This window comes from Corythoichthys intestinalis, chromosome 5 (genome assembly GCF_030265065.1).
Source record: "Corythoichthys intestinalis isolate RoL2023-P3 chromosome 5, ASM3026506v1, whole genome shotgun sequence".
Classification (NCBI taxonomy): Eukaryota; Metazoa; Chordata; class Actinopteri; order Syngnathiformes; family Syngnathidae; genus Corythoichthys; species Corythoichthys intestinalis.
In genome coordinates, this window is record NC_080399.1 from 27,293,150 (window position 1) to 27,320,302 (window position 27,153).

At 39.5% G+C, this 27,153-nt stretch overlaps 1 protein-coding gene across 1 annotated transcript in view; it reads left to right on the plus strand.

Moving 5' to 3' along the window:
• Positions 1-1,108: 1,108 nt before the first annotated feature.
• pik3c2a (phosphatidylinositol-4-phosphate 3-kinase, catalytic subunit type 2 alpha) overlaps positions 1,109-27,153 on the plus strand; it is a 51,454-nt gene continuing 25,409 nt past the window's right edge. Inside the window, exons 1-7 of the mRNA XM_057836359.1 lie at positions 1,109-1,230; positions 7,306-8,543; positions 17,969-18,060; positions 19,687-19,847; positions 25,216-25,336; positions 25,477-25,588; positions 25,745-25,824. Coding sequence (XP_057692342.1) covers positions 7,377-8,543; positions 17,969-18,060; positions 19,687-19,847; positions 25,216-25,336; positions 25,477-25,588; positions 25,745-25,824 — 1,733 coding nt within the window. The 5' untranslated portion in view covers positions 1,109-1,230; positions 7,306-7,376. The remainder of the gene's footprint in view (positions 1,231-7,305; positions 8,544-17,968; positions 18,061-19,686; positions 19,848-25,215; positions 25,337-25,476; positions 25,589-25,744; positions 25,825-27,153) is intronic.

Here is a 27,153-nt window from a genome sequence, read left to right on the forward strand (position 1 = left end):
CTAAGCCAGAAAACCGGCTTCGTAGTATAGGCCACAGTACCGTATTGGCCCAAATATAAGACGGTGTTTTTTGCATTGAAATAAGACTGAAAAAGTGGGAGTCGTCTTATATTCGGGGTCTAGACATTATACCCATTCGCGCCAGATATCATTGAAACGAATGCTGAACTTGAGGAGTAATGTTCTGTCATGACAGATCTCAGCTACTCTCAAGTTTAACTGGTTTGCATTATTTTATTGCAATGTTTTTCCTTATTCAGATTTGTTTCAAAACGACAGTTACAGATCGACCTTTGATGGTTAATGCAGTTATTGCAATTTTGTTGTTTTATCACAATAGATTGGTTTATTTACATTTCAAAAACCAGAAGCCATTCATTTTCGAATGTTATTGCACTTTAGTTTACATATTTAAATGTTCAGATATTAAGATTTGAATGAGGCAAAATAACATGCTTTTTTGCTTTTTCTCTCAAATATATTGTTATAATTATTTGTTTCAGATGTACTGTAATCATCTATTTTTTTGGTAAATTTCTGTATAAAAATTAATTTGGTGTTCAAAAAGTCTTTTTTCAAAAGAAGGGGTCGTCTTATAATCAGGGCCGTCTTATATTCGGGCCAACACGGTGTATAGTGAATACCATACAAAAATGATGATTAATCATAAGCGCCCCCCCTCTCCCTCTCTTTCTCTCTTGCATTCTCTCTTGCTGTCTCTCTCTCTAATTGAGACCTGGCGTCTATAGACGCACAAATGTATACATTTATGGACATCATATTTTGGGTAAAGTAGGCCACGATATTCACATGACCCAAAATGTGTTCCACGTATGTGGACGCCAGGTCTTTGTGGGGATACAGTACTTGCTTTCTTATTGTATTTCTTATCATAAGATAATAATAATTCATATGACTGAAGGTAAAATTTAATTGATGAAATGATCTCACAGCATTTTTTTTAAAAAAAGAGCGTCTATGACGTTTATCAACGTCACGGTCAAGTTGTGTTTTAATTTGTCCACACGGGGGCGCCGCTTCCCTCTCTCATGGCAACGCCACCGAGGTCGGTTAACCCTCCATACTCAAGTCCAGCCAAAAAAAAAAAAAAAAAAAAAAAAAAACATCTCGTCCAACCTCCACAGGAACTGACGTCTCCGCTGTGCAAAGTAGATGGAAAAAAATGCAGCTGCGGGACAAAAATGGCTCCAAACACCGCACCGCTAAAAGGTGAGAAAGTGATATTTCCCCCTCAGTAAAATGTCTGCGTGCCGAAACTTTTTTGTTTACTTGCCGTCGTTTTGAATCTGCGGTGCCTTCTCCAGATCGAAATCGGCTGTGTTCCGTCTGACAAAAACCTGCTTTTCTTCCTTGTTGTGGAATCTAAGCTCTTGATTCGCTACTACTTGTAAAATCGTTAAATAAAACTTAAGATAGCTATCTCGTTGTTCTAACAACGTCAACGTTAACTAAATGCAACTACCGTGTGTTCAAATGGCAATTGAACGTGTCTTTTTCCCTCTTTATTTAGTTAGCAGCTAACTTAGCTGCCAACTCAAGAAGTTTCGAGTGTTGACATTAGTAAGACTCACCGGCATATTAAAAATGGATGTTCGTGAACTTGATTTTTGTTTTAGTATTACGCTAACCGCTCGTCCAGAAGTTAGGAATTTGCACAAAGAATGAACCAAACCGGACGAAACAGGTGCTCATAATTTACCTGCCAAACTAGCTTACATCCACTTTAAATTTGTCAGCAATGATATTATGCATGTGTGATAAGTGAAATTAATACACTATCAACAACATCTGACATGTTCAGTTACTATTGCTAAGTCCTTACAATGAATATGTAACGTTAGTTTGGAATTTGGGGATATTATTAACTTGAAATTTATTTTCTTCATCTGATAATCGTTTTGTCTGATACGTTTGTTTTTAGAAACCATGACTTGCTGTTAAAAGCAATACTTGATCAATAGTTGGCAATCCCCTCAGCCATACTAAAAATGTTTTAAATTGTCCTTTCAAAGAATTGAATCTCTACGCATACCCAAAACGTTGTAATATAACCAAGGGTGCACTTTTTTTTTTTGCCCAGGTTCTCAGAGGAGGACCTGGAGATGTGACTTGATCCTCATTGAGCTTGAGAGCCGACCCGCCTGATGCGATAAAATTATGACAAGCTTTACTTAGAGCCAATTACCTTTAAAAAAATATATTAACAATTAATGCTTGATTATCAACTGGCACAACAAAATTGCCATTACTTTGAAGTGAAATGTAAAGAAATAAACATAAAAGCACTAATTCAAAATAAAGGGCATTATGCGCCTCCCACATTAACTCCAAGCCTTTGTAAAAGTGGAACGTCCTCCTCATAAGAGCTCATTGAACGTGCATGTTTAGCTTTGTAAAATGCGAGCAAAAACACGTTTGTCAGTGTGTGGCGCTTTTCTCCATTAACTTTATTCCGCCACTTCTCCATAGGGCGAGTGGGGTCTTGTCTGACATCGATAGTTTGCTTAATTGCCACATGCTCTTTTTTTGTGCTTTTCAAAGTTTGGATGGCTGAAATTCTTTGACCCTACATTAGGGTGACCAAACGTCCTCTTTTGCCCGGACAAGTCCTGCTTTCACGTAGTGTCCTCGTGGTCCGGGCGGGTTTTATAAATTCATAAAAATGTCCGGTTTTTATGATTTTTCACGGGACCAATTTGAAGAGAATCCCTCCGACCGCTGGGTGGCAGCAGTTGACATGGCTCCTACGAGAATGGAGGGAAGTAGTAGTTCTTCTTGTTTTTGTTGGCAGTTTACCCCTATCATGAGGCATTACCGCCATCTACTGGGTTGACGATTTGGCCACAATGCCTGAATTTTTTTTTTTTTTTAATGATAAATACGTGTATAATGGCAACTGTTGACTTCTGTTGGAGCTTTGACTGTAAAATCCCATTTGGTGTCGCATCGGCGCGCTGCCGATGATTGTAAACTTTTATAGCAAAGTTTGATTTTTGCCTCAGCTAGCTATCAGTAAGCTAAACCGCGCTAGGCATTATGGGAAACGTAGTTTTGAACTGCTACGTTTGGAAACATGCAGATTGAATAGTTTGTCAGTTTATTTCGGTTTTTGTTTGTGTGCAATCTAGAACATTGAATGAGAACATCAATTGAATGGGAATAACAATTTGTCAAGGACAATTGTTGTGATAGTAATTTATAAAAATGTTTAGTTGGCACATAGCCTACTGTGTGTATGTGTATTGACTGGACTACATTTCTATGGGTCTGCATTATATATATATATATATATATATATATATATATATATATATATATATATATATATATATATATATATATATATATATATTTTTTTTTTTTTTAAAGTCATTATTTATTTTTTTTCAAACTGCATTTTTCCATCCAGAGTGAGGGGCACACTTTAAATATATTAAAGTGATATAGGCATCTTTGAGTGAACTTCGAGTAAAATTCAAGTATCTTGAGGCCGGGCCGAGGCTGGGCTGAGTGTCCTCTTTTTTAGAAATCAAAATATGGTCACCCTACCCTCCATAAAATGCGCTGCTCTTATCAGCGACATTGGGATTCTCATGGCAAATTTAGTACTACATTTCCGTGCGAGCATCATTTGCTTCTAGCCATGGTACCTCCTGCAGCCACTTTTCAGCAAAAGTCCTTTTTTTTAGGTAGCTCCGGTGACGTCTCTGTCGTCTGTCTGTCTTTTGACGGGGGTGGGGGAACACGGAAATAATTACTCAGTGGGGCCTGCCTCTTTGACATTTTGAGAAGTGATTTTCTCGTGTCCGCTGCAAATACAGTGGTCAGCCATCGGTACGCAAAAGCGTATGGAAGCCGTTGAGGGCCAGCACGTTTGTCTACGTCCAGTACGCATGCGCGCATGCGGACCACTTATGTGCACCCCTGAATATAACACAATAATAATACGATCATTAGACTACTACATTCCTGTTAGCCCAGTGGTTCTTAACCTTGCTCAAGGTAACGAACCCCACAAGTTTCACATGTGGATTCACCGAACCCTTCGGAATTAGATAATAAAGCCTTTTTGTGTTCTAATTCAAAACCGATATATCTAAGATGGCATATAATTCAGCAAATTCCTGTTCAAGATTCTTCTAATTTTGACAGCATGTTTTAGAAACGGGTCAAAATTTGAGACCACGCTGCCCATTGGTCTGTTGTATTCCCTCATACCAATTGCGGGTCAACCTTCCACTGAGCAAACCAGTTCTTCCTCCCATCAGATCGAGGACTAGCAGTTAAAAGAAATAGATTAAGCCTGTAAATTGGGAGCAAACCAATCCAAAAGTGGTCTAAAAAGCCACTTTGCCAAGATTTTATCAGAAAGAAAATAGGGCTGTGCATTTCTTTACCTTCGCCAAACCCCTTAAACTTACTCAACTAACCCCTGGGTTTCAATCGAAACCAGGTAAAGAACCACTGTGTTAGCTGCTTTCTTATTGCCTGGCACACCAGACTCACCGCTGTTCCAGCTATTGAGTCTGGTCACCATTCAGCGGATACAATTTCCAGGGCGGAGCAAGCCACAGCAAACAGACAGCGGAGTGGACCAATCAGCGACGGGCAGACGTGACGTTAGTAAAACGACGAGGGCAGGACGAGGGACTTGCACGCGAAAGGAAACATACGAGGAGAGCGGAGTTTATTCAACATGGCTAGCGCGAGACAGACTGTTGTCAATGACTCGTGTCGATGTGTTTTTGGTAATTTAAAACTGATTTTACCGTGGATTGGTACATATTCTCGGCTCTCCTGTTCACCATCTGTGTTGTTGTGGAGACGACTCCCGACGCGCAAGAGTGTTGTTGCTCGTTGAGAACATGTCACGCAAATAAACGAATCTGATTTGTCGATTGATTTTTTTACCTGCTCGAGAGGCCGTTAATGGGCTGGGTCCCAGACTTTTCTCTCAGTGTTTGAAAAATACAGGAAGAACAGTCTGGCCGTGCCAGGCAAGCTTTCTTACATTATTGACTAAGCAATGCTGCATTGTTGCATCCTACTACATTTATAATCATTTTAATAAATACTTATTGTGTATTACCAATACTGTTTATCTTAAATTGGGATGTTGAGCAGCTAGCTATTATTAGCTGATCCACCAATTGTGATCCAGATGTTTCTCTGCATCATCTTGAGGAGGTTTCCACCCTGACTTCAACCTCTCAAGAAACCTTGCCTGTTTGTCTGATTGGCTATTTTCAGTCTTACACAGGGAGCAGAAAACAATGTTTTTTTTCTGGTCAATGTTTATATTCATGTTGTACATGACATTTTGAAAGTAGTGAAGGTTTACTGTTTCATCGAATTGTTTTTACTTTAAATGTTTAGGCTTACTTGATAAGTATTGTCGATAAGTATTGCTTTTGTCATATATTCCCAAGTCTATACCCCGGTTACATATTTTCCATTTTTAAGATGCTCTCCTTGCACTTTGAGCCAACAGATTGCTAACATTGGCAGTTTTGAACGTGGATTGGAAAGCAACAGCCGCAACAAAAACACTTGTGTGTGATTTTGTCAATTCATGGAGGAAGTGAATGAACCAGGAGCTTCCAAGAGTTTTTTCAGTGACCTCTGCTTGCATTCTTCATTTGTTTCCACTCTAGTGAGCATTCTTGACTGCCTCTTGAATACTTAAACAGCACAGCGACTGACGGCTCCAATGTTGTTTAAATGTCTTGAAGCGCCATACCGCCATCCACTTTTTTCTCAATGCAATTGAAACTACTCAGTTCTGGGGTTTGTCTTGGCTCAGCTTGGCTTCTCTCTTCCCTTTCATATATCCCGCTGCCATATACGGATCTATTTGATTTGGTGCGTACGCGGATCTAGAATTGGGATCGTTTAGCATTTTGTCATCTCAGCATAGTTTCAGTGGTTGTTCAGGATTGAGTTTTGTGGATAAACCATGAACAGTAACAACACTAAGTTGAGATGCGACAGCATATCATTGTAAGGAATGCAGATAATGCTACTTTGGAACTGGGATCTGATGATGTAAACAAATTCTGAAATCACTCAATTTTTTCGCGGGGGAGGGGGGTAGGGTGACTGAGTCCTTTGACTTTGGCTTAATGCATGATCACGGTTCCACATCTGAACCTAGAGCCCACTCTTATTTCATTTTATTACAATGGTTTACCCCAGTGTTCAGTAACATAGGTTTTGAGGGCAAATTATGATGACACTCTACTTTCTTAGGTTTGTTGTCACTGCCCGCTGGTGTTAGTGCAGCTGATAACATAAACTTGTTGCTGAGAGTGTGAGGGCCAGCCAAAGGCATCGGGGGAGTGTGAGATTGAGTCAGAGCGAGAGACCCCTCAGGTTGCTTAGTATGCCAAATTCTTGAACCGCACAATGGTGTTAGGCAAGCTCTGGCCCTAGCCAGCCTCCTCCGCCACAATGGGAGGGGAGTAGTGGGGGAGAGGGGTGTTGCTCTGGAGTGCATGGCGAGAGAAGGAACTTGCTCAACCCTGAGGTGACTAGATGAATGGCAGCTTTGAGGAGTGCACAGTCATTTTTAGCAACGCTATCTGGTTGAAGTGTTCAGGGAAGATGTTTACTCGGCTTTTCCTAACCGTTATCCCAGTCATGGAGCTGTGAGAAAAAAGATGTCATGATTGATTTGATAAAAAGTTGACCATTTTTAAAGGAAAACGCAAATTATGACTATTTCCACAACACACACTTAACAAACCCAATATTCTTATCTCATTGTACACATCTACCGTAAATGAGGCTGCATTGTAAAAACACCTTGTGTAAATGTTTGATATAGGATGCTTGTGACATGTAGGAAGTTAGTTCAGCTGCTTGCTTCATGGCAACCTTCTAGCTCCGCCCCAGCATGGTATCCACTGTCTCACCTCAAAACAGGCTATTTACAGAAAAAAATGCAAATAATAAATATGTCTCCTTCTATAATGCTTTTCTAATTGTTGTTGCAGTTTTGGTTGTTATGCATGATTACACATATTTTGACGATGTTAATCAATAAAGTGTAATTCCTGCTAGTTGCGTGCAAAAGAATGACCATCTAAGTATGTTTCAGGTGTTTGATCGTTTGTGTTCAGTCCATTTAAAGTTTTTTTTAAACATTTTGCAATATATTAAATAACATATAACGTGGCACTTGGAAGTTTAAGTATTATGGGAGCATATGTGATGTAAATGCTTTGAAAACCACTGAGTTACACTTTTGTTATGTGTAAATTTTAATTTTATCCCTCTTTGCAGGCGTATGAGGCTTGGCTTCGCAGTCCCGATGTGAGAAGCTGTTATGCTCATGGCCCCTCCCAGTTGACACCATGGCCCAGATATCGAGAGGTAATGGGTTTAATCTGGATGTCCCCCAGCCAAAGGGGCTTGTGGGTAAAGAGGAAGCCCTCCGCATGGAAGAGGAGGCTTTAGCAAAGCTCCAGAGGGACAAAAGACACACTCTTTCCTCATCTCCCACTGGGGCGTCTTCACCCAAGTCAAACAAATCCAAGACAGCTAAAGTTACTGCTGCATTTGTTGCTTCTCAACGTTCGCCTGCCACCAAGAGACCAGAAAAGGACCTCATTGTGTTCCCTGAGACCAAGAAGCAACCAGAGGCCAATAAGTTCAGGGACATCGATGTGGACAAGTTGACCAATGAAGAGTTGGAAAAGCTCCTCCTGGATGAAAACTTTGGGGCCAACAGCAAAGTATCTCGCCCTTCATCGCTGCTGGGCTTTAACCTCAGTGCCTCCTACCCTGGCGGCAATACATGTAGCTCATCTCCTTTCCAAGGTTCTCAATGGACACCCATCCTGTCCACTCCATCGAGCTCCACCGGGTCTACGCCCACTCATCAACCGCCACCGCTGTTCCCTTCCGCTCCTTTCCCCAAACCAGGGACATTTCCGAATGGCTTCACTCCAACCATATCGCCCTTCATGGCGCTTTCTGCTCAGCAGCCATCATTCTTAGCCTTCTCTCCCATCCAACCTGCCGTTACCGCCGCCACCACCATGGTGTTCCCTCCACCACCTACGGTGGACCCTGAGATGGCTAAGCTCTTTGATAAGATTGCCAGCACCTCGGAATACTTGAAAAACGGCAAGTCGGCCTGCATTGACATAGATTCCGGTTCGGCGTGTTCTGCCTCCCTGGCACCCAACCCGGTGACCCAACAGCCAGTGGCGACGGAATCTGCGTGCATCAGCCGCTTCGAGTGGCTGGATCTTGACCCGCTGACTAAACGTAAAGCCGACAGCGAGGAAGCAGGCACGTCGCCGGGAGACGATCCGGAGGTGGCTCAGGGGCTTTCTGCGCGGGACCCCTGGGATGCAGTGTTGGAAACCGAAGGTAAAAGTAGTAAAAGCAGCCCCCCGCTTACATCAGGGTCGGCCCGATCGCAAGCTCGGAGGGCGTCCACTGGGGCTGCTGTCACCAGGAGCCACTCGCTCAACATCCCCGGAACTTCCTCGCAGCATAAAGCAAACAGTCAGGTATGCACAGACGTAAGTTTTCATAGTTGTTTCAATTTCAAAATGGTAAAATCCCAGACTGCAATAAACTTAATTTAAACTGTACGTTGCTACTCATGCCGCTGCATCTGGAAACGGTATTACAGTACCAAATCAAAACGATACCATACAGGTAAACCATTTTTTGTGTGAGTCGTTAAATGCATTAGTCATTACTGTGTTCTTAAAAATAAAGATTTGAAGATGCATAGAAAACTATAACAAATTATAAAAAAATACGGGGTTACTTTGCACATTGTTTTACTGTGCCACATCTCTCCAGATTATAGTATTTTACTCCACAGCATCTTTTTGTAAATCTCTTTCCATGACAAAGTTGCTTTTTAATGTGTCTCATTCTATCTGATGTGTTCAATTCTGCATGTTTTTGTTTTTTTTTTTTTTTTACTGTTTCTCACACTACAAACCAAGAAAAAAAGCCAAGTTGATACCATGCAGTGTAAACCCCAAATATAATTGGTTGGTAAATGTTCTAGCCCATCCATGACCCAAATATTGGATGGATTAACATATCATTTTGGTCAAAGTAAAATAGTGCCGCTCTAGTATTCCAGTGCTGGTCACTCAGCCTTACTACTCTACCCATCAATTCTGTATCTTCACATCTTCTTTACTTATACAGAAATCCAGTTATCTGCTTTGTTTTTTTTTCCAATCTGGTTTCAAACACAAGTTAGCTGAGGTTTTGCAAGGAATATTTAGAACATTGCCTCAAGACACTGCTATGGGTGAGTGGAAGAGAGTAGCCATTTCTGCAGTTACTCTATTCATTTTTTATTTTTACCCTAAATAACCAAACTCCCATATGTTGTTTCGGGGCAATTTGGACTTGTTCATGGGCTGTGTGGGCTACAGAAGCAATGTGTTGATATAAAAACAAAAAAAGGGCTTGTGTCTTAAAATGGAACAAGCAGTTGAAGTCAAAATAATGGAACAATTGCCATTTGTCAACATAACATGTCTTCAGTTGTTGTTTAGTCGGCAACTATGCTATATTATACATTCATTCACTGTTAGGGTGGGAGTGGAATATTATGAACACATGACATTGGCTATAAAATAAAACAACTGGACTTAGCCTCTGACACCCTACCCCCAGTCCCACCTTTTTTGTTGGAAGACAACATTTATAGCACAGCAAATACCTATTATATGAAAAATACTTCTAGGCCCATTATGCAGGGTGACCAAAAAAAGGGAACTTTTTCACAATCCAATCAAACCAATTGTGATGAAAGAAAAATATTTAATTCCTAATGATTAAAACCTTAACCAATAAAGACCCGCAACATGATGCAGTTGTCAGAGAATCCCAAAATTTAAAAAATGTCTTAATGAACCTTTTTTAAAAAATTAATTAATTTTTTAGATTAATTAATTAATTAATTTATTTTAAATCAAACTTGTAAAAAAAAAATCAAAATGAATATGTGTAAATAAGCGCGCTAATATCTATAACTGGCGGCACTGTGGCCGAGTGATTAGCACCGCCTCACAGTACTGAGATGGAGTTTGCATGTTCTCCCTCTGATTGCGTGGGATTTCTCCAGGGACTCCGGTTTCCTCCCACATCCCACCAAAAACATGCGTGGTAGGCTGATTGAACACTCCAAATTGTTCGTAGATATGAGTGTGCGCGGGAATGGCTGTGTGTCTCATTGTGCCCTGCGATTGGCTGGCAAACAATTCAGAGTTTACCCTGTCTACTGCGTGTAGTTAGCTGGAATAGGCTCCAGCACCTCCACGACCCTCGTGAGGGTCAGCGGCATAGAGAAATTGAATGAATGAATATATATAACCTTTGGTACATCGTGATTTTTTTTTTTCTTATCGAACCTGCAGATGCACGTGTCGACTTGCAACCATCAATTTTTTGGAGAAAGAAATATCAAGGGGTGCCCATTATGTCGATCTCGCAACGCTAGTGTGGGGAGCTTGCGGCTCCCATTTTTAAGACGCGCGTTAAAAATCTCGGAGTGATATTCAATAGCAGGCTCAACTTTGAAAAACAGATTAGTTCTGCTGTAAGAGCAAGTTTTCTCCAGCTCCGTCTCTTGGCCAAAGTGAAGCCTTTTCTTAGTCATCACGACCTTGATAAAGCAGTTCACTCTTTTATAAGCTTAAGGATGGACTATTGCAATCCACTTTATGTTGGTCTCCCCAAGTCCTCAATTTCTCGTCTGCAACTTGTTCAAAATGTTGCTGCTCGATTTTTAACAGGTACACCTAGATGTGAACATACAGTATTACCCCCGTGCTATCATCACTCCACTGGCTTCCAGTCCTTTTTAGAATTGATAGACAAACTTTTACTGTTTGTTTTTAATTCTATTAATGGCCAGGCTCCTTCTTATTTATCGGAAAATTTAACCCTCGGTAAATCTGGCAGTGGCAGGACTCTTCGTTCTACCGGCCAGCTTCTTTTGCAACTTCCGAGGTCGAAACTTAAAACAGTGGGGAGACCGATCTTTTGCGGTTGCTGCCCCCAGGTTGTGAAATAGCCTTCTCCTGAAATCCGCACCACAATGGATCTAGGTCTTTTTAAGTCTCTGTTAAAAATGCGCCTTTTTAGACTCTCCTTTTCTCCCAGATTAGGGTAGCCTGGTTTTATTTCTTCAGGGTTTTTAATGTTTTCGGATTTTATCTGTTTTATTGTTTTATTTGTCATCTGACTTTTATCGCGATGCGCTGTTTTTGTTTTCTTTTTTTTTCTTAATGTCATTGTATACTACTTTCCTACCTTTTATTTATCTTGAGCCATGTTTGTCTTTGTTGTAAATAGGCATGAGCCGGTTACCGGTTTCAGGGTTTACCGTGGTGTGAAAACGTCGCAGTTTCAAAACAACTAAAATTTTCCGTCATACCGTAGCAAGGTATTTGCTATTTTTCATGTGCCAAAAATGCAGCCAGAAGGGGCACCCCTTCCGCTGTTTGTTGTCGTGTGTGTCAGTTACGCCATTCTGCTAAACAGCCAGCCAACCCAAAAACAAACACCCCAAACACAAGGCGTACCTTTCTTCAATTTATTGAGCTCTCAAATCGTGGCAAGTGAAATATACAAAATGATTACATTTAAAACGTTGTACGATTGTATTTTTCCTCGTGTGAGTAGGTTCAACAGGTTAGCACCATGAAAAAGTTTGCCAAAAACAAAACACACATTTTCCTTTCAAATTCAATATACAAACGAACTAAAAACTTACAAAGACGAATGTTAGCCTAGGATTAGCTGGCTGAGCAACTTCGTCGAGGTTTCACAGCCGCTGAATGAGAAACAAGCGTGTATAAAGGGGGAAAAAAAGGATAGCATCAAAGATAGCTAATTGGGAAAGATGATCTTGCCTTAAGCAGAAATCCACGTTCGTTAGACGGGGAGAGGTCTCATTCCCAATGTTTTTTTACAGATGAAACCTTTCCACAACAATTTTTACATTTAACTAACTTATACATTTTTAACTAACTTATGAAATAATGAATTCTTTGTTCTTTTTAACACAAATGCATGACATCATGACCCCCCCCCCCAAAGTTGCGGTATATATATTTTTAAATTTTATTTAGAAGTGTTTTTACTTTTTTAGAGCACAGAGAGAAACACGTGAGCATCAGATATAAACAGGGGTGAAAGTGAGCCAGAATGTTCAGGAACGCAGTCCCGGTATAAGATTCAGGGCCGGAACGCAGTCCCGGTATAAGATTCAGGGCCGGAACGCAGTCCCGGTATAAGATTCAGGGCCGGAACGCAGTTCTGGTACACGGTGCTTTGATTCCGAAAATATGACTGCAACTCTCAAAACACTATGTAAAAAAAATAAATAAAAATGCTAAGCTGCCACACATGCCTTTCATCTCCAAGAAGAAAACAATCCAACAACATCAGATTTACATACATACATACACAACTGTTAACAACAAGCATAATAAAGTACTTGTGTAGCGTAATCCGTTTCCACCAATGTTTATTATTTATTTTATTCCACAGCCGGCATGGAGGTTTCCCCAGCTGCTGCAGTTATCTGAGTCTGACGATGATGAGTCAGGTCAATGTGCGAATGCACGCACCAAAGCAAAACGCCTGGACCCATTTATCCGTTCAATTGGCTGACATACTGACATGTGATCAACAGAGATAGTTAGCTCTGATTGGTTCAAATGTGCATATTTTCTGGAACAGCAAAAAAGAAGAAAAAAAAAAAAAAAAGGTTGTTTAATTGATGCGACAAAAAAAGGCAATGCAACATAAAATGGATCAAATCTTTAAGAGCAACGAAAGAGTTGAGGCTTATTTATCGTATTTAGTTTTATTTGCTCCGATGGGGAGGTTCAGAACATATTAGCTGTCAATGTGCACTTTGGACTTATATTTGTTAATTTATCTTAGGCCACTTATTCATTTCCTTATGATAAAAAAAAAAAGTATGTTTGTGCGATCTTGAAAATATAAATTTCACTCTGCATAATATAAGTCATTTGTAATTATTTTTTGAATGTATGTTCCTTATGTCTTTATTGTTAAAAAAAAAAAAAAAAAAAAAAAAAAAAAAGTAAATGTTTAAATTTACTTCAATTTAAATTTGGCCTTTAGTATGTGTGGAAATAAGGGAAAATAAAAATTAGGAGATTGAGGTTGGGGTTATTGCTATTTTTGTTCGCTTTTATTTTGCAAATCATTGAAAAAATAGTTTTTGTATGTGTTATAGATAGTGTTGCACCGATACCATTTTTTGGGCCCGATACCGATACAGATACCTGACTGTGCAGTATCGGCCGATACCGATACCATTCCAATACCACTCTGTTTGCAAAAAACAAAAACAAAAAAAAAAACATGTATATATATATATATATATATGTGTGTGTGTGTGTGCGTATAACGGATGCAACGATACAGTTAAGTCACGGTTCAGTACGATTTTCGATACAATTCAATACATTTAATGCTCTGAAACAGAAAATACAACTGTTATTATTATTATTATTAATTTTTTTTGGTTTTTTTGCTAACAAGCAAAAATAACAGTGCCAGCATATAAACAAGCATTTTAGTGGATAATATTTATGTGCTTACTTCTTACTGATCTGAATAAATTTTGTATATAAGTGCTGAGAACAATCTTTACTGTTTGTAAAGTGGGTCACACTGTTGATTGCTGCAGCTCTCCTAGCAGATATTTTTAACATCCTATTTGTGGTCTGAGTCCATCTGTAACATGTACTGAATTAACAGTATTTGCAGCATTATCTATAGTCACTGGTATGGGTTGATTTGGCCTTCTTAACTTCCATTCAGTCATGGCGGTTTCTATTTAATCAATGTAGTCTATGGACTACGCGTCGCTCTGGGCTCACGCAGCTAACGGCATGGGATCTAATGTAGTACATCTAGGTTGCTATTTGATTATATCTAGTGTGTGCGCGCGAGAGTTGGCATGGGATCTAACATAGGACATCTAGATTGCTATTTGATGATATCTAGTGTGCGCGCTGCGCCGCTTGAGTGTTTTCTGGCCACAGAAGTCACTTCTGCTCATTACTGCACAACACCAGCATAATATGACAATCGACTTTCATAAACAGGACGAGTTTGAAGTACAGCGCTCTTAATTTGCCACTCATTGTTCATCATGAAACCATGAGTTTGCTGAGTCTCCCACGGTCTTAACCTTTCTGATCCCTTCGGCTGTACAACAGTAAGCGTTAGCTTACGCATGCTAATCGTTTGTGAGTACCATGTTAAATGACCAGTGTTACATTGTGGATATGCGTTGTAGTGTACATCCGAAATAATGAAGACGAAGGTGTAAATTTCGTGTGGTAATTTCGAGACAAAGACATACAGATGTAATGATTTGGGTAGTTAGCTCACGTGGGGAAGACAGTATATTAGCGTTCAAATGATGCCAGTACATGGTATCGGCGCCCTAAATGTTGGTACTCGTCGATACCGATACCACCAATTTGGGCCGGATCGGCGCCCCCTGCCGATACTGGTATCGGTATCGGTGCAACTTTAGTTATAGAAATAACGGTGCTCAAACAGTGTTCTTTGCATTTCAGTAAAGAGGTTTGCCCCCACCCCCCCCCCCCCCCCCAAAAAAAAAAAAAAAAAATTTAAAAATAAAATAAATACAATTTCTGGCTCCGTGGCGACCTTCACGTAGGGGATTTCCGGCAAGAAATTCTAGCCACTTTCACCCCTGGATATAAATTAATTAAATGGGTTAATATGCCTTACAGTTGTTATTCACTTCCACTGATAGCTATAGAATTAAAATATCTGTTTTAGTATGAATTGCAGTGTCCTTAATTCACCGTCATTGACAGCTATAAAAGCCAAACATCCATTACCTTTAAACTGACGACCTCGAAACTGTCATGAAGTGAAGCCCTTCGTAGACTGGTATGTCTTAAAATGTGCAAAGATCGGAAGGAGGAATTTACCACTCATTATTTGCTACATCATCGCCTTCACAGAAGATGGAGCGTTTGTCTGCTGGTGCCCTTTGAAACAAATCTAAAAAAGCAGCATATTGCCCAAACTATTCTCTTTTACACAGCAATACAGCAATTCTTTGATTAGACGTTGTCAACATTTTATGAAGTTGTTTCAAGTGAGGCAGAGGTCATCGTCAGTTTATAAACTACACACCACTGCTTACACGCAGGTGCCTTCCTCCTCTTTTATGGCTCTGACACTCCATTTGAAGGTGGGAAATTGCTGACAACACTTTACCCCTTCTTGTTAGTCAGTGTTCACACTGTATTTATGAGATTATTTTTTCGTTCAAGTACACGCAAACTTTATTTAGCTTTACAAAACTGCTTCTTGCTCTACTGAAATTGTGCGTCCAAAAAATGTCCCTTGCTTTAAAGGTTGTTAGAGTGTGATAATGCTTAACTGCCTCAGACACCGCAGCTCCCTGATGTGTCAGCAAACGTTTGGGACATACCACAAACACACTGAAGCGTTTCGCTATCACAGACTGAGCCAGCATGTTCCCACTAGCCTGCCTGTCTTATTGCTGATCTTTATCAGCTCGGGCAATTTAATCTCAAATTCAATCAGTGTTGTTCCGCTTGCCATTTTCCAGAAATACACTGAACTGTCTGAACTCTCCTAATAGACCCCCCTGCCAGAGTCTTGATCTTTTATTTAATGCTCTAATTACACCTTTACTACACTGCAGTGCACTCAGCATAGTGGATGCTTGCCTTTGCAGTGCAGGGATGTAAACAACAGTGTGAGTCACTTGGCAGAAAGATCAACTTCTGAATGTAAACCATTTTTTACTGGCTTAGAGAAACATTGTGAAAAATCAACAGCAAACTAGACTTCTAAACATATTTCATTTAGTGGAGTATTTTCAACACCTTATTTTCTCACACCTGTCCTTTGTTGATGAAGGTAAAATATTTTTGGCTAAATTTTAGTCTGTCACTAAAAAGAAAAAATTGCGTCTCATGTTCATTTCCTGATCGAAAGAGGAAGCAGACTTGTTTTGAGTCTTGCTCGTTCTCTGATTTAAATGGCACTGCTTGCAACCGGCACTTAGCTGCATCGATTTGCTGACTGCTCATGTCTTGCTCATAATTGACCTGTTAGACCAACAAATCTATTAATTTTGAATGATATCCAACAAAGAATTGACAATCTCTAGGAGCTGCAAAACAGAAGGGCAGAAGAACGTTGTGTAGTTAATTACAAAGCAGATATATTTTTAGGAAAAGTCCCAAACAATATTTTATAAAGCTATTAAAAAGTCAATGTTCAATATGTCCTTTTTCATGCATGTTCTATATACAAAGTAATATGATAGAATAAACGTCTGCATAGGTCTGCAGGTGCCATTTTGTGTCAAACGTGTTTGTCACTCAAAGCAGCTTCTCCTGACTATGAGTCCACTAAATGATTACATTCTAATAATTTATAAGGCGAGCATGAGCCTTCCTCACGGTTGTTTTTCTTGATTATGCTGCCCAGCAGCACCGTGACACATCACAGCGATGAAAGGGAGAGAAGGCTTTTTAGTCAACGTGGGAATCACATGAGTGCCGAACAAAGACGGCCCTGTCTCACTGTACTTTGTTTGATTCAGCCTGCGTTTTGTTTTTGCTTACAACATGCTGCTTGCTAAAAAACAAACAAAAAAACAGGACAACTTGTGAAACTTGTCTCCTCAGCAGTGGCATTGCAAAGCAACGGTGCATATGATATGTGTCATTTGCCTCCCTACCTTGCTGAGAGACGCAGGTCAGTTGTCAACTCCCCAAGTGACATACGGAGATTCCTGACATCTCCCGATGTTGCGTCACGTCAGCTCAGCCCACATTCAGATGGAGCTTGTGCAGCCTAACAGTTTGGCCTTCTATAAGACTTCACATTAACCTACTAAAAATGTGTGTAAACCTTTACTGCTGGTGCAATGCAAGATTATTCAAAAACAGTCTGTATGTTCAACTGGTCTTTGGGTTGTATTCAAAGACACTTTATCAATGACACATTCAGACAAATTTAATGAAATGACATACAACATCAAACAGAGCTAAGGAACAGCTTTAGAATTGTAAAACCTCATTAAGCTCTATTTAAAGTGTTTTTTTTTTTTTTTTTTTTTTTTTTTTTTAAAGTCACTATAAACTGGATGACCTGATGTGAAACCATTTCAGGAAGTCTTTTTAGTTTTATTGTGACAGACGTGCTGTCCAACAAGTGGTTTAGTGTGTTCAAACAGTCAGACGTCTCAAATGGGAGGAAACGACGATTACATCCACATTCCAAACATTTCTCCAGACCTTTTGCCTCCTTCCCCCATCTTTTCGTCTCCATCTTTTATCACTTCCCTCTTCTGCTCCTCACCATTGTTGCCGACGTTGCTGCCAAAGTCGAACACTACCAAAACAGTGACTGAGCACTTTTGCAGAGCCAGGACTCTTGTGCTCTGCATTTCCTGTGCCACGGGAAGTGCATTCCTTGAGTCAGAGAGTCCCGTAAAATAGCACAAAGTGTTACAGATTCGTAGTTCCTGGCAGTATGGAGCTAATCATACAAGTTGCGTGATCGTGAGGAACTGTTTCCCTGTTTCCCGTAAACACTTATGAAATCCTGCTTGACCCAGTAAGGCATTTCTATTTCCTCTGTTTAAAAAAAAAAAACTTGCCGTCTACCGTTTAAAATGGCTAAATAAAGAAAATTGTGTCATGGTCAATATTCACAATAATGAGTTTTATATAATGATGATTTAAATAAATAAGGACTCTTGTAGTTCTTTGCATAATGTTTTTCATTGTCAGAAATGTACCATCAACATTCCTAGAATTCAAATACTGTGTTCTGCATTTGTGTTTCTAATTCATCCACTTTGTTTGTGCGTTTTTACCGTGTACAGGGCAAGGGTAAAGGTCTGGTGAAGAATGACGCATTGGAGCAAGAAGACGCTCAGAATCTGGAAGTGGTAGCCTTCTGTAAAGAGGTCGCGAGGTATAATATCTAGACTGGGTTTACTGATTAATAATTGACTGTAGAATGTTAAAGTGAAACTATAAGGCAAGGCAAATTTATTTATATAGCGCAATTCAACACAAGGCAATTCAAAGTGCTTTACATCACATGAAGATCATAAAAATCACATTTAAATCAATACAACGTAAAAACCAAGACAAAAGATCACATTTAATCACAAATAGAATAAAAATAAATAAATAAAAATAAAACAAAAATATAACAAAAACTACTACTACTAATAATAATAATTCAGCAATGGAGATAAGCACAAGAGGAATAGAAAGCAGGTAGATTGAAATATATAGCCAGTTATGGATATGCAGTGCTAAACAAAAGCGTTTTTAGCCCTGATTTAAAAGAGCTAACAGTTTGAGCATACTTCAGACGTTCAGGTAACTTGTTCCAGAGGTGAGGAGCATAATAACTAAATGCTGCCTCACCCTGCTTGGTTCTTGTTCTTGGAATATGCAGAAGACCCGTTCCAGACGACCTTAGGGGTCTAGATGTCTCATAGGAATCTAACAAGTCAAGCATGTATTTTGGTCCAAGGCCATTAAGTGTTTTGTAGACGAGCAGTAGTATCTTATAGTCTATCCTTTGACTCACTGGAAGCCAGTGTAGCGATTTCAAAACCGGTGTAATGTGGTCCAGCTTCCTTGTACTTGTGAGGACTCTGGCTGCAGCATTCTGTACTAGCTGCAGCTTCCTGACTGATTTTTTATCCAGACCCGTAAATATACCGTTGCAATAGTCCAATCTGCTGATAATGAATGCATGCATAAGTTTTTCCATATCTTGTTGAGTCAGAAGCCCCTTAATTCTGGTTATATTTTTTAGGTGGTAATAAGCGGATTTAGTGACGGACTTTAGATGGCTATCAAATTTTAGGTCTGAGTCAATAATTATGCCAAGGTTTCTGACTTGATTTGTAGCTGTAAGTGACATTGTGCTAAGTTGGCTGCTTATCTTTGACCTTTCCTTTTTTGGCCCAGAAATGATCACCTCTGTCTTCTCCACATTTAACTGGAGAAAATTCTGGCACATCCATTCATTGATTTGATGAATGCATTTACTCAGGGAGACTAAGGGACTATAATCATGTGGGGACACAGAAATGTACAGTTGTGTGTCATCTGCATAGGCGTGATAGGAGATGTCATACTGTTCCATTATCCGAGCTAACGGAAGCATATAGATGTTAAATAAGAGTGGTCCAAGAATTGACCCTTGAGGGACTCCACACGTGATAAGCTGGGACAAAATTTTGTCTTACTGGTAAAAAGTTTTACAAATAATATGTGTAGAAAAAATGAATAGGAATTAAAGGAATTAACCTTTTAATGCCAAAATTAGGATTATTATTTAACCCTTACAAGAACTAGATGTCCAATCCATTTTGAGTGATTTATAATTATAACAAATAATATGAAAAATTCAATAATAATTGATAATTTGAAAAAAATATAATTACTAAAAATAGTAACTTGCCCTATAAAATGCAAAGGTTTTGAGTGTTAACTTTTGAATAGCTGTCCTCCGTAGTGACCGCTTTTCTTCAAAGGGTTAATTAATCCATTTCTCTCTTTGGGTCACTTGTTGCAGCCTGCGATCCAAATTCCCTCACAGTGACACGGCCACCAACCCTGGCTACATCCGCAGCCCTGTCATCTCCCAGGGGGAGGCCAGAGGGGATACCAGCTGTTCCGTGAAGGTGTCCATCGAAATCTCAGAGTCTCAGCAGCCTGTGACTTTTACATGTGACGGTATGCGGTGTTCCTTGATGGTCGAAATGTTTCATATTCCAAACGTATTTGTGCTAGGTGATATTTTGCTTTAATAACATTTCAGTCAGCCAAAACAAGTCCCAATGCCTTTAAGGGAGTGCTTGCTGATAATAGAGCCCCTGACCTCCCACTGTCTCGTGGGAAGTACACCATGTGACTCGGACATAAATGTATACTCAGTTGGAAGGAGCTATGTTTTTGCTTCATCTCAAGGCCTTTCGGTTTCTTCCTGAACAAAACTGATACCGGCCGACCTCTCGCATGCTTCTCTCACCAAGCTCATTTGTTGGCCCATTGTGTGCTTAAATAAGGAGAAACCACATCGTGATAATTAAGTTAACTAATAACTAATTTGCGCATGAGTTCCCCTAATCAGTCAGCAAAGGCCCAACAGTCAATTGATTTTTATTATTGTTTTGGTGTAGTGTTTTCAGAGTGATTATTGGTGTCTTTGTCCGTGGCAGTCATTAATGTTAAACATGTTTGATATCATAATGGTGAAAACTTTTTCAATGGAATGAAACTTTGCTTTGGCCAATTCACTGACTCCATGATTTTGTCATGAAACATAATGTTAGCCAGTCAACCTGAACCTGGTACAGTTTACAGGCAAGCATACACTTGTTGCGTTCAGTGCTTGTCTCTTAAATCATCCCGAACAATAAATATGACACGGGGAGAAGTTTGCTTGCTTATTTTTCCTTGACATGGGTGGGGTATGTATCTCCTAAATATAGTGAGTAGCAGAATTATTTGCACCCCTTGTGATTTTGCAAGTTCACCCACTTCGAAAATTGGAAGAGGTCTGAAATTTCAATCTTAGATGCATTTCCCTTCATAGAGACCTAATCTGAAAAAAAAAAATCCAGAAATCACATTGTATAACTTTGTAAAAATAATTTATTTGTAATTTACTGGGGTTCATAAGTATTTGTAGCCCTGAGATAATCAGTGCTAATATTTAGTGCAGAAACCTTTGTTTACAATTACAGAGGTCAGACGCTTTCTGTAATTCTTCACCAGGTTTTTACATGTGGAAACTGGGATTTTGGCCCATTCCTTCAAACAAATCTTCTCCAGATCTGTCAGGTTTCGTGGCTGTCGTTGAGAAACACGAAGTTTCAGCTCCATCCAAAAACTTTCTATTGGATTGAAGTCTGGAGACTGGCAAGGCCATTCAAGAACCTTGATATACTTTTCACGCAGCCACTCCTTGGTCAGCCTGACTGTGTGCTTTGGATCATTGTCATGTTGGAAGATCCAGCCATGACTCATCTTCAAGTATCTGACGGATGGAAGGAGGTTGTGGCTCAAAATCTGACAATACATTTCACCATTCATCCCCTGCTTTATACAGTACAGTTGTCCTGTCCCTTTGCCGAAAAGCAGCCCCAAAGCAAGAGGTTTCCACCCCCGTACATCACAGTGGGGATGGTGATCTTAGGATTGTACTCATCCTTCTTTTTCCTCCACACACTACGAGTAAAGTTTGCACCAAAAAGTTCTACTTTGGTCTCATCTCATCACACGACTTTCTCCCATGACCCCTCTGCATCATTCAGATGGTCCCTGTCAAACTTGAGACAGGCCTTCACATGTACTGGCTTCAACAGGGGAACCTTCTGAGCAATGCATCTTTTTAAACCATTGCACTGTAGTGTTCTACTGACAGTAGCCTTTGAAACTGTGCACCCAGCTCTCTTCAGGTCATTGACCAGCTCCTGCTGTGTAGTTCTAAGCTGAGCCCTCACTTTTCTCATCATGAGTGATGCCACACGAGGAGAGATTTTACATGAAGGCCCCGTCTGTGCTCGATTATCAGTCGTGTTTAGCCTTTTCCATTTTCAGTTGATGCAACTGTTGATTTATTTTTACCAAGCTGCTTTCCAATTGTCCCATAGCCTTTTCCACCTTTGTGGAGTTCTACAGTTTTTTCTCAGGTGTCTTTCAAAAGCTCTCTGGTCTTGCCCATGCTAGCAGTTGGATTATGACTGACTGTGGGGTGCACAAGTGACAGTAATGATCTTAAACGGGTGGTAGATGCGTGGTTACTCATGGGGTCAAGGTGAACTTTTTTAAAGGAGACTGACTACTCTTTGTCATAATTATTGCTGATACCCTGGGGTACAAATACTTATGAACCCCAATGAATTACAAATAAGTTAATTAAAAAATTATACAGTGTGATTTCTGGATTTTTTTCCTCCAGATTATGTCTCTATGAGTGGAAATGCATCTATGATTGAAATGTCAGACCTCTACTTATTTTCTAAGTGGGTGAACTTCAAAATCACAAGGGTTGCAAATACTTCTCCTCACTGTATATATTAGTATGAGCTTCCGTGACCTTAATAACATAACCTGTTTCTTTTAGTTTTGTAAATATCAACATTTAAGATACCTTGTGCTTGCTGGGTGTGTAGAGCATACCATCAATCATGTTGACAACTGATTTCCAGCAAAGTGTCATTTGTTGCATCTAGCTGACGTACCTACTTTCTTAGCCAAGACATAAAGCTTCCTTCCTCCCAATGTCCCAAAAAGCACTTTCCCAGCTTCCCGTATTCCTCTCGTCATCCTGTGTGTTCTGTTTTCAATTGATATTCTTCCTAGTTTTCTTAACATTTCAATGTTTATGGTACTGGCACTCTGAATTCAAAAATGTTAAATCACTTCATTTTCCATTCTTTTGTGCACACTACCAGACTGCTTATAAGTCCTTGAACTTATGTGGGCAATGTCTGCGTTCCCAACAAGTTGAACAGTTTAGCTGGCTGTTCTATGGTTCGGTAAGATACAGAATTGTGGTCTGGAATCAGCCACAGATTTAGTAGAGATCCAGTCTCAAAATTGTGAACTGATAGCACAAGCAAATGAAATTAGTCAGGTTTGTCCATTTTTCAGTTGGTAACAGGAAAAGAGTAACTGCAAAAACATATTATGATAGAGCTGGCCCAGTGAATGTGGCCCTCACAATTTACTGTTACATATACATATCAATTCTCAGTGGACAAATCCATGGACGACAGTGTATCTATTAACACCTTGGTGTGAGAGCTCCAGGCTGTAGTCAAGGGGTTCTCTGCTTTCCTACTACCGGCATGCTTGAAAATATAATTACAACAGAAATGGAGGTGGTAAACTAAGTAGAGTATGCCTCGTGGTAATGCACCCCTTACATTCCATTGTAAAACAGAATTATCGATTATACAGTCCCTGACAAAAGTCTTGCCGCTTATCCATTTTGTTAAAACAATTGCTAATAATCTGACTTTTAATTATTCAATTGGTTTCAGAAATGGCTTATATGAAAGTTAAGCCCCTCCCAAATGATGTAGAATGTAAAAAAATATATTTGTTTCACCGGAGGAAAAAAAATCATTTAATGAAGGCATGAAGGTCAAGTTTTGTCGCCTAAAGAAAGTAGTGTGAAAATTGAACAAAAAATCTACTTCAAATACAAAAATATGTTACATAACATAAGCGAATTAAGTAGTGGTGCTTTGAAATTCAAATGTAATATTTTGTATGACTTCCATGGGCTTGAAGGACTATATCCATGCGGTTCGGCAAGGATTCATACAATTTATTGATGAAGTCATCAGGAACATCAAAGAAAGCAGTCTTGCATGGCTCCCAGAGTTCATCAACATTCTTGAGTTTCGTCTTCCATGCTTCCTCTTGCATCCTACCCCAGACATGCTCAATGATGTTTATGTCTGGTGACTGGGCTGGCCAGTCCTGGAGGATCTTGATCTTTTTCCACTAATTGTGCCTAATGTCCCCCCGCAGCAAGTAAACAAAGTGAAACTAAAAAGGCTCACTATTAAGTCAGCCACGCGATGCGTTCAGGTGCACCACGCAAACACATTCGCCACATTAGAACCCGGTTTGTTACATTATTACAGGTATTGTTATTGCTTTTATTATATTATTATTCCGACTTTTTATTCATTATGTATTGTTTTGCTCTTTGTAATTGATATTTTCAATAGTAACATCAATATTTATTGAGAATTTAGGTTTTCAGGCTGTGGAACAAATTAATGGAATTATAATTTATTCTTATGGGAAAATCCTGCTCGACATACGACCATTTCGACTGACAAACAAGGCCGTGGAACGAATTAACTTCGTATGTAGACGTACCACTGTATATACATGTATGTATATATATATATATATATATATATATATATTTTTTTTTTAAATGCACATACAGTAGTTAATTATGTTGTGCGGGCAACATAACCTCATATGTTGCCCGTAATTTATTGCGCCCTGAATAGCATAATCGCAGGCCATTTTATACAGTATCTGACGATAAGGCAATATGTAAAATGTACACTAATATTTTTTTACTTTCGGATGATAAGTCACTTCGAATACAAACATTATACCCACTGCAAAAAACAAAACTACACCCCTGCGCCCACCATATCTTACCCTGTCTTTCAACTGCAATTCTGTTCTGAAAAGAATTAGCCTCCATTCCTCTGGTGGGTGGAGGGCTGTTATTACTGGATCCAGGGTGGTCTCCATCTCTGAATGTCTCCCTTACAACCACCCTTTCCTTTTGGGGAAAGCGTGTTATCTGGCTTTGCATTTGTTCAATAACATAGCCACTTTAAAAGAAGCTACGTAACTTACAAAAATAAACTCTTTGTGTTAACAAGCATACCTACATCACAATCTATGGCCACTAATCCCCTTCAACAACACGCTGCTTCTTTATTTCTTTTGAACTGAAAACAGTTTTTTTGGGAGGAATATGAGCCCATTTATTGGCAGTTAAACGGTTGGAAGCATAAGCATACATTCACACGTCACAACATCAGGTCCGCAATTCATGTTTCAAAGAGTAATCCATTGCAAAAACTACCAAAAATGCACATCATAACTAGAAAAACATGGTGGAACACAATGTATCCAGCCGGAAATCTTCTGGATTTCCTCATGCATTCCAATATGAAAGTGAAAGTGAGGCCTCCACCAAGGCATGACAAACACCCAAAACATACCTGTCGCTGCTCTATTACTGTAACTTAAAAAAACAATGTGATTCAATTCCTCTGAGTACTCTTGGGGGCGCTAATGCACATTTAAAATTTCTTGGATTAAGCTAGTTTTCTCAATCAAGCTGTTGACTGTACCGTGTAAAATTAAAATAGTTCTCCCCAAAGCCACAAGCAGTAGATATTGTCTCACCTACTTCCCCCACTTCTATTGCTGATGTACAGTATGTGCTAAAAGAGGTCTTTTGGTCATCATTTCCACCTTCATTGCCTCTCCTGTTACCTTTCCTTTCCCATCATCCATTCATCAGTCGCTCTTTTTGACATCACAGTTAACTCTCCAGTGGAGCTTCTGATCAGTCAGACACTCTGCTGGGTCCATGATGACCTGGACCAGGTGGACTTCTCCAGCTACCTGCTCAAAGTGTGCGGCCGGGAGGAAGTGCTGCAGAAGTGAGTTACCCCACCATAAAGTGACATTCAAATTTCATTGGCTGTTGTCTCATGGCTTCTTCCCATTTCCCTTCATAGTTATAAGCCCATTCATCATTATGCTTAGCTTAATGTTCCAATTGTCTTGTGCCGCACCACAGTAAATACAGCCTGGGCAGTCATGAGTACGTCCAGAACTGCAGGAAGTGGGAGAATGAGATCACATTACAGCTGCTCTCACACTCCACCATGAGACGGGACTTGGCTCGCACTGTAAGTCATTTCCATCTCCATCGAAATGTCCTCTTTAATCTCTCTTCCCGCACCTCCATTCATCCTTATTTTCACCCTGGAGATTCTGCTCAGTCTCAGTTTTTTTCCATGATCAGCTGCTTAATCTTTCCTGTGTTTTTCTTTATTCTATCTCAGGTGGATGATGACAATGCCTCCATAAATTTGGAAAGACACCTGAGCTATGTGGAGCGACCATTTAAGGAGACTGCCACTAGGTAAGAAGGCCCCAGAGGTTTAAGTGAGGGAATCCTTGGAATGGATCTGAATAGTCTCAGAACATACCGAAGTTTGAATATATTGGATGATAGAGCAACAGCGTCACGGAAGCTGCTCTAAAATCCACTTTGTGAACTCTGAGCCAAGATTTTTCTAATGTTTATTGGTAGGTCCCTGAAGACTTCAGGGACCTGCAACAGACCTAACTTATTTTAATAGGTTGGCCGCACTACTCCAGAGTATATTTTAATTTTGTGATCGCAGTAGTAGGCGAAAAAGCTGCGATCAATACCTCAGAGGCAAAATCTTTTTAATGTCATTTGTATGATGTGAAAGAAGTATGAACCATGTTGCACAATTACTCAACACAACCGTTTTGTTTCTTGAAACAGCGGCAGCCTTAGCTAACTTCATAAGTAGTAGTGTTTCATTTTCAGTCACATTTATGCAAAGTTTATACATTGGTTAGAATTCATATTGAAGACACGCATGCAGTAGATTTGCCTTTTTCCAAAAATTACTATCTTTAGCTGTCTGCTTGAAGAAACATTTTCACAGTAACTCACTGACTGATATTTACCACGGTAGATGCCCCATCTATTTTAACTGTTAGGCAGTAAGAATTCGTACGCTGTATTACAATATTCACCTATTATGAGAATTACAATGCTTTATTTTGGACATGAGAAAATAAAAGTAATAAACAACAACAAAAAACCAAAAAATCAGACAAACCAATTATAATACATGAGATAACAATAATAATAATAAATAAAATAATAATAATACAATACTGTCTTACAATATTCACCTATTACCAATAGAGGTGGGAATCTTGGGGCACCTAACGATTTGATTACCACTCAGAGGTTACCATTTGATTATAAATCGATAACTGATGCCCCCCGCCCCCCTCAGCTATTAGCTGCTTTTAATGCTTCGCACATCAGTTCCAAAATTGTACTAAACTCCTCTCAGGCTGAAATAAACTACTATTTCAGTATCAAGTTAACAGTTCAAAACAGTAAATAAAATGCTCAAGTCCCCATTCTGTATCATCGGCTTTAAACTACATTCAATTTATTTAATGTGAATCAACCGTTAAACTTGCGTTAAATCGCTAAACGTTAAAATTGCTCCCCTTATTCCATAATTACCCTTCTGTCTACTTTCGACTTGTGAAAGTTTTAAAACGGTTTCATCATTTAAATATAGATTAAAGTCAAGATTTTGCCGATTTAGGAGTATTTTAGATAAAATGTTAATTAGGTTCCCTCCAACAGACTTCCAGAGAAGTCTACTGCTTTAAGATGGCGGCTGTTTACTAA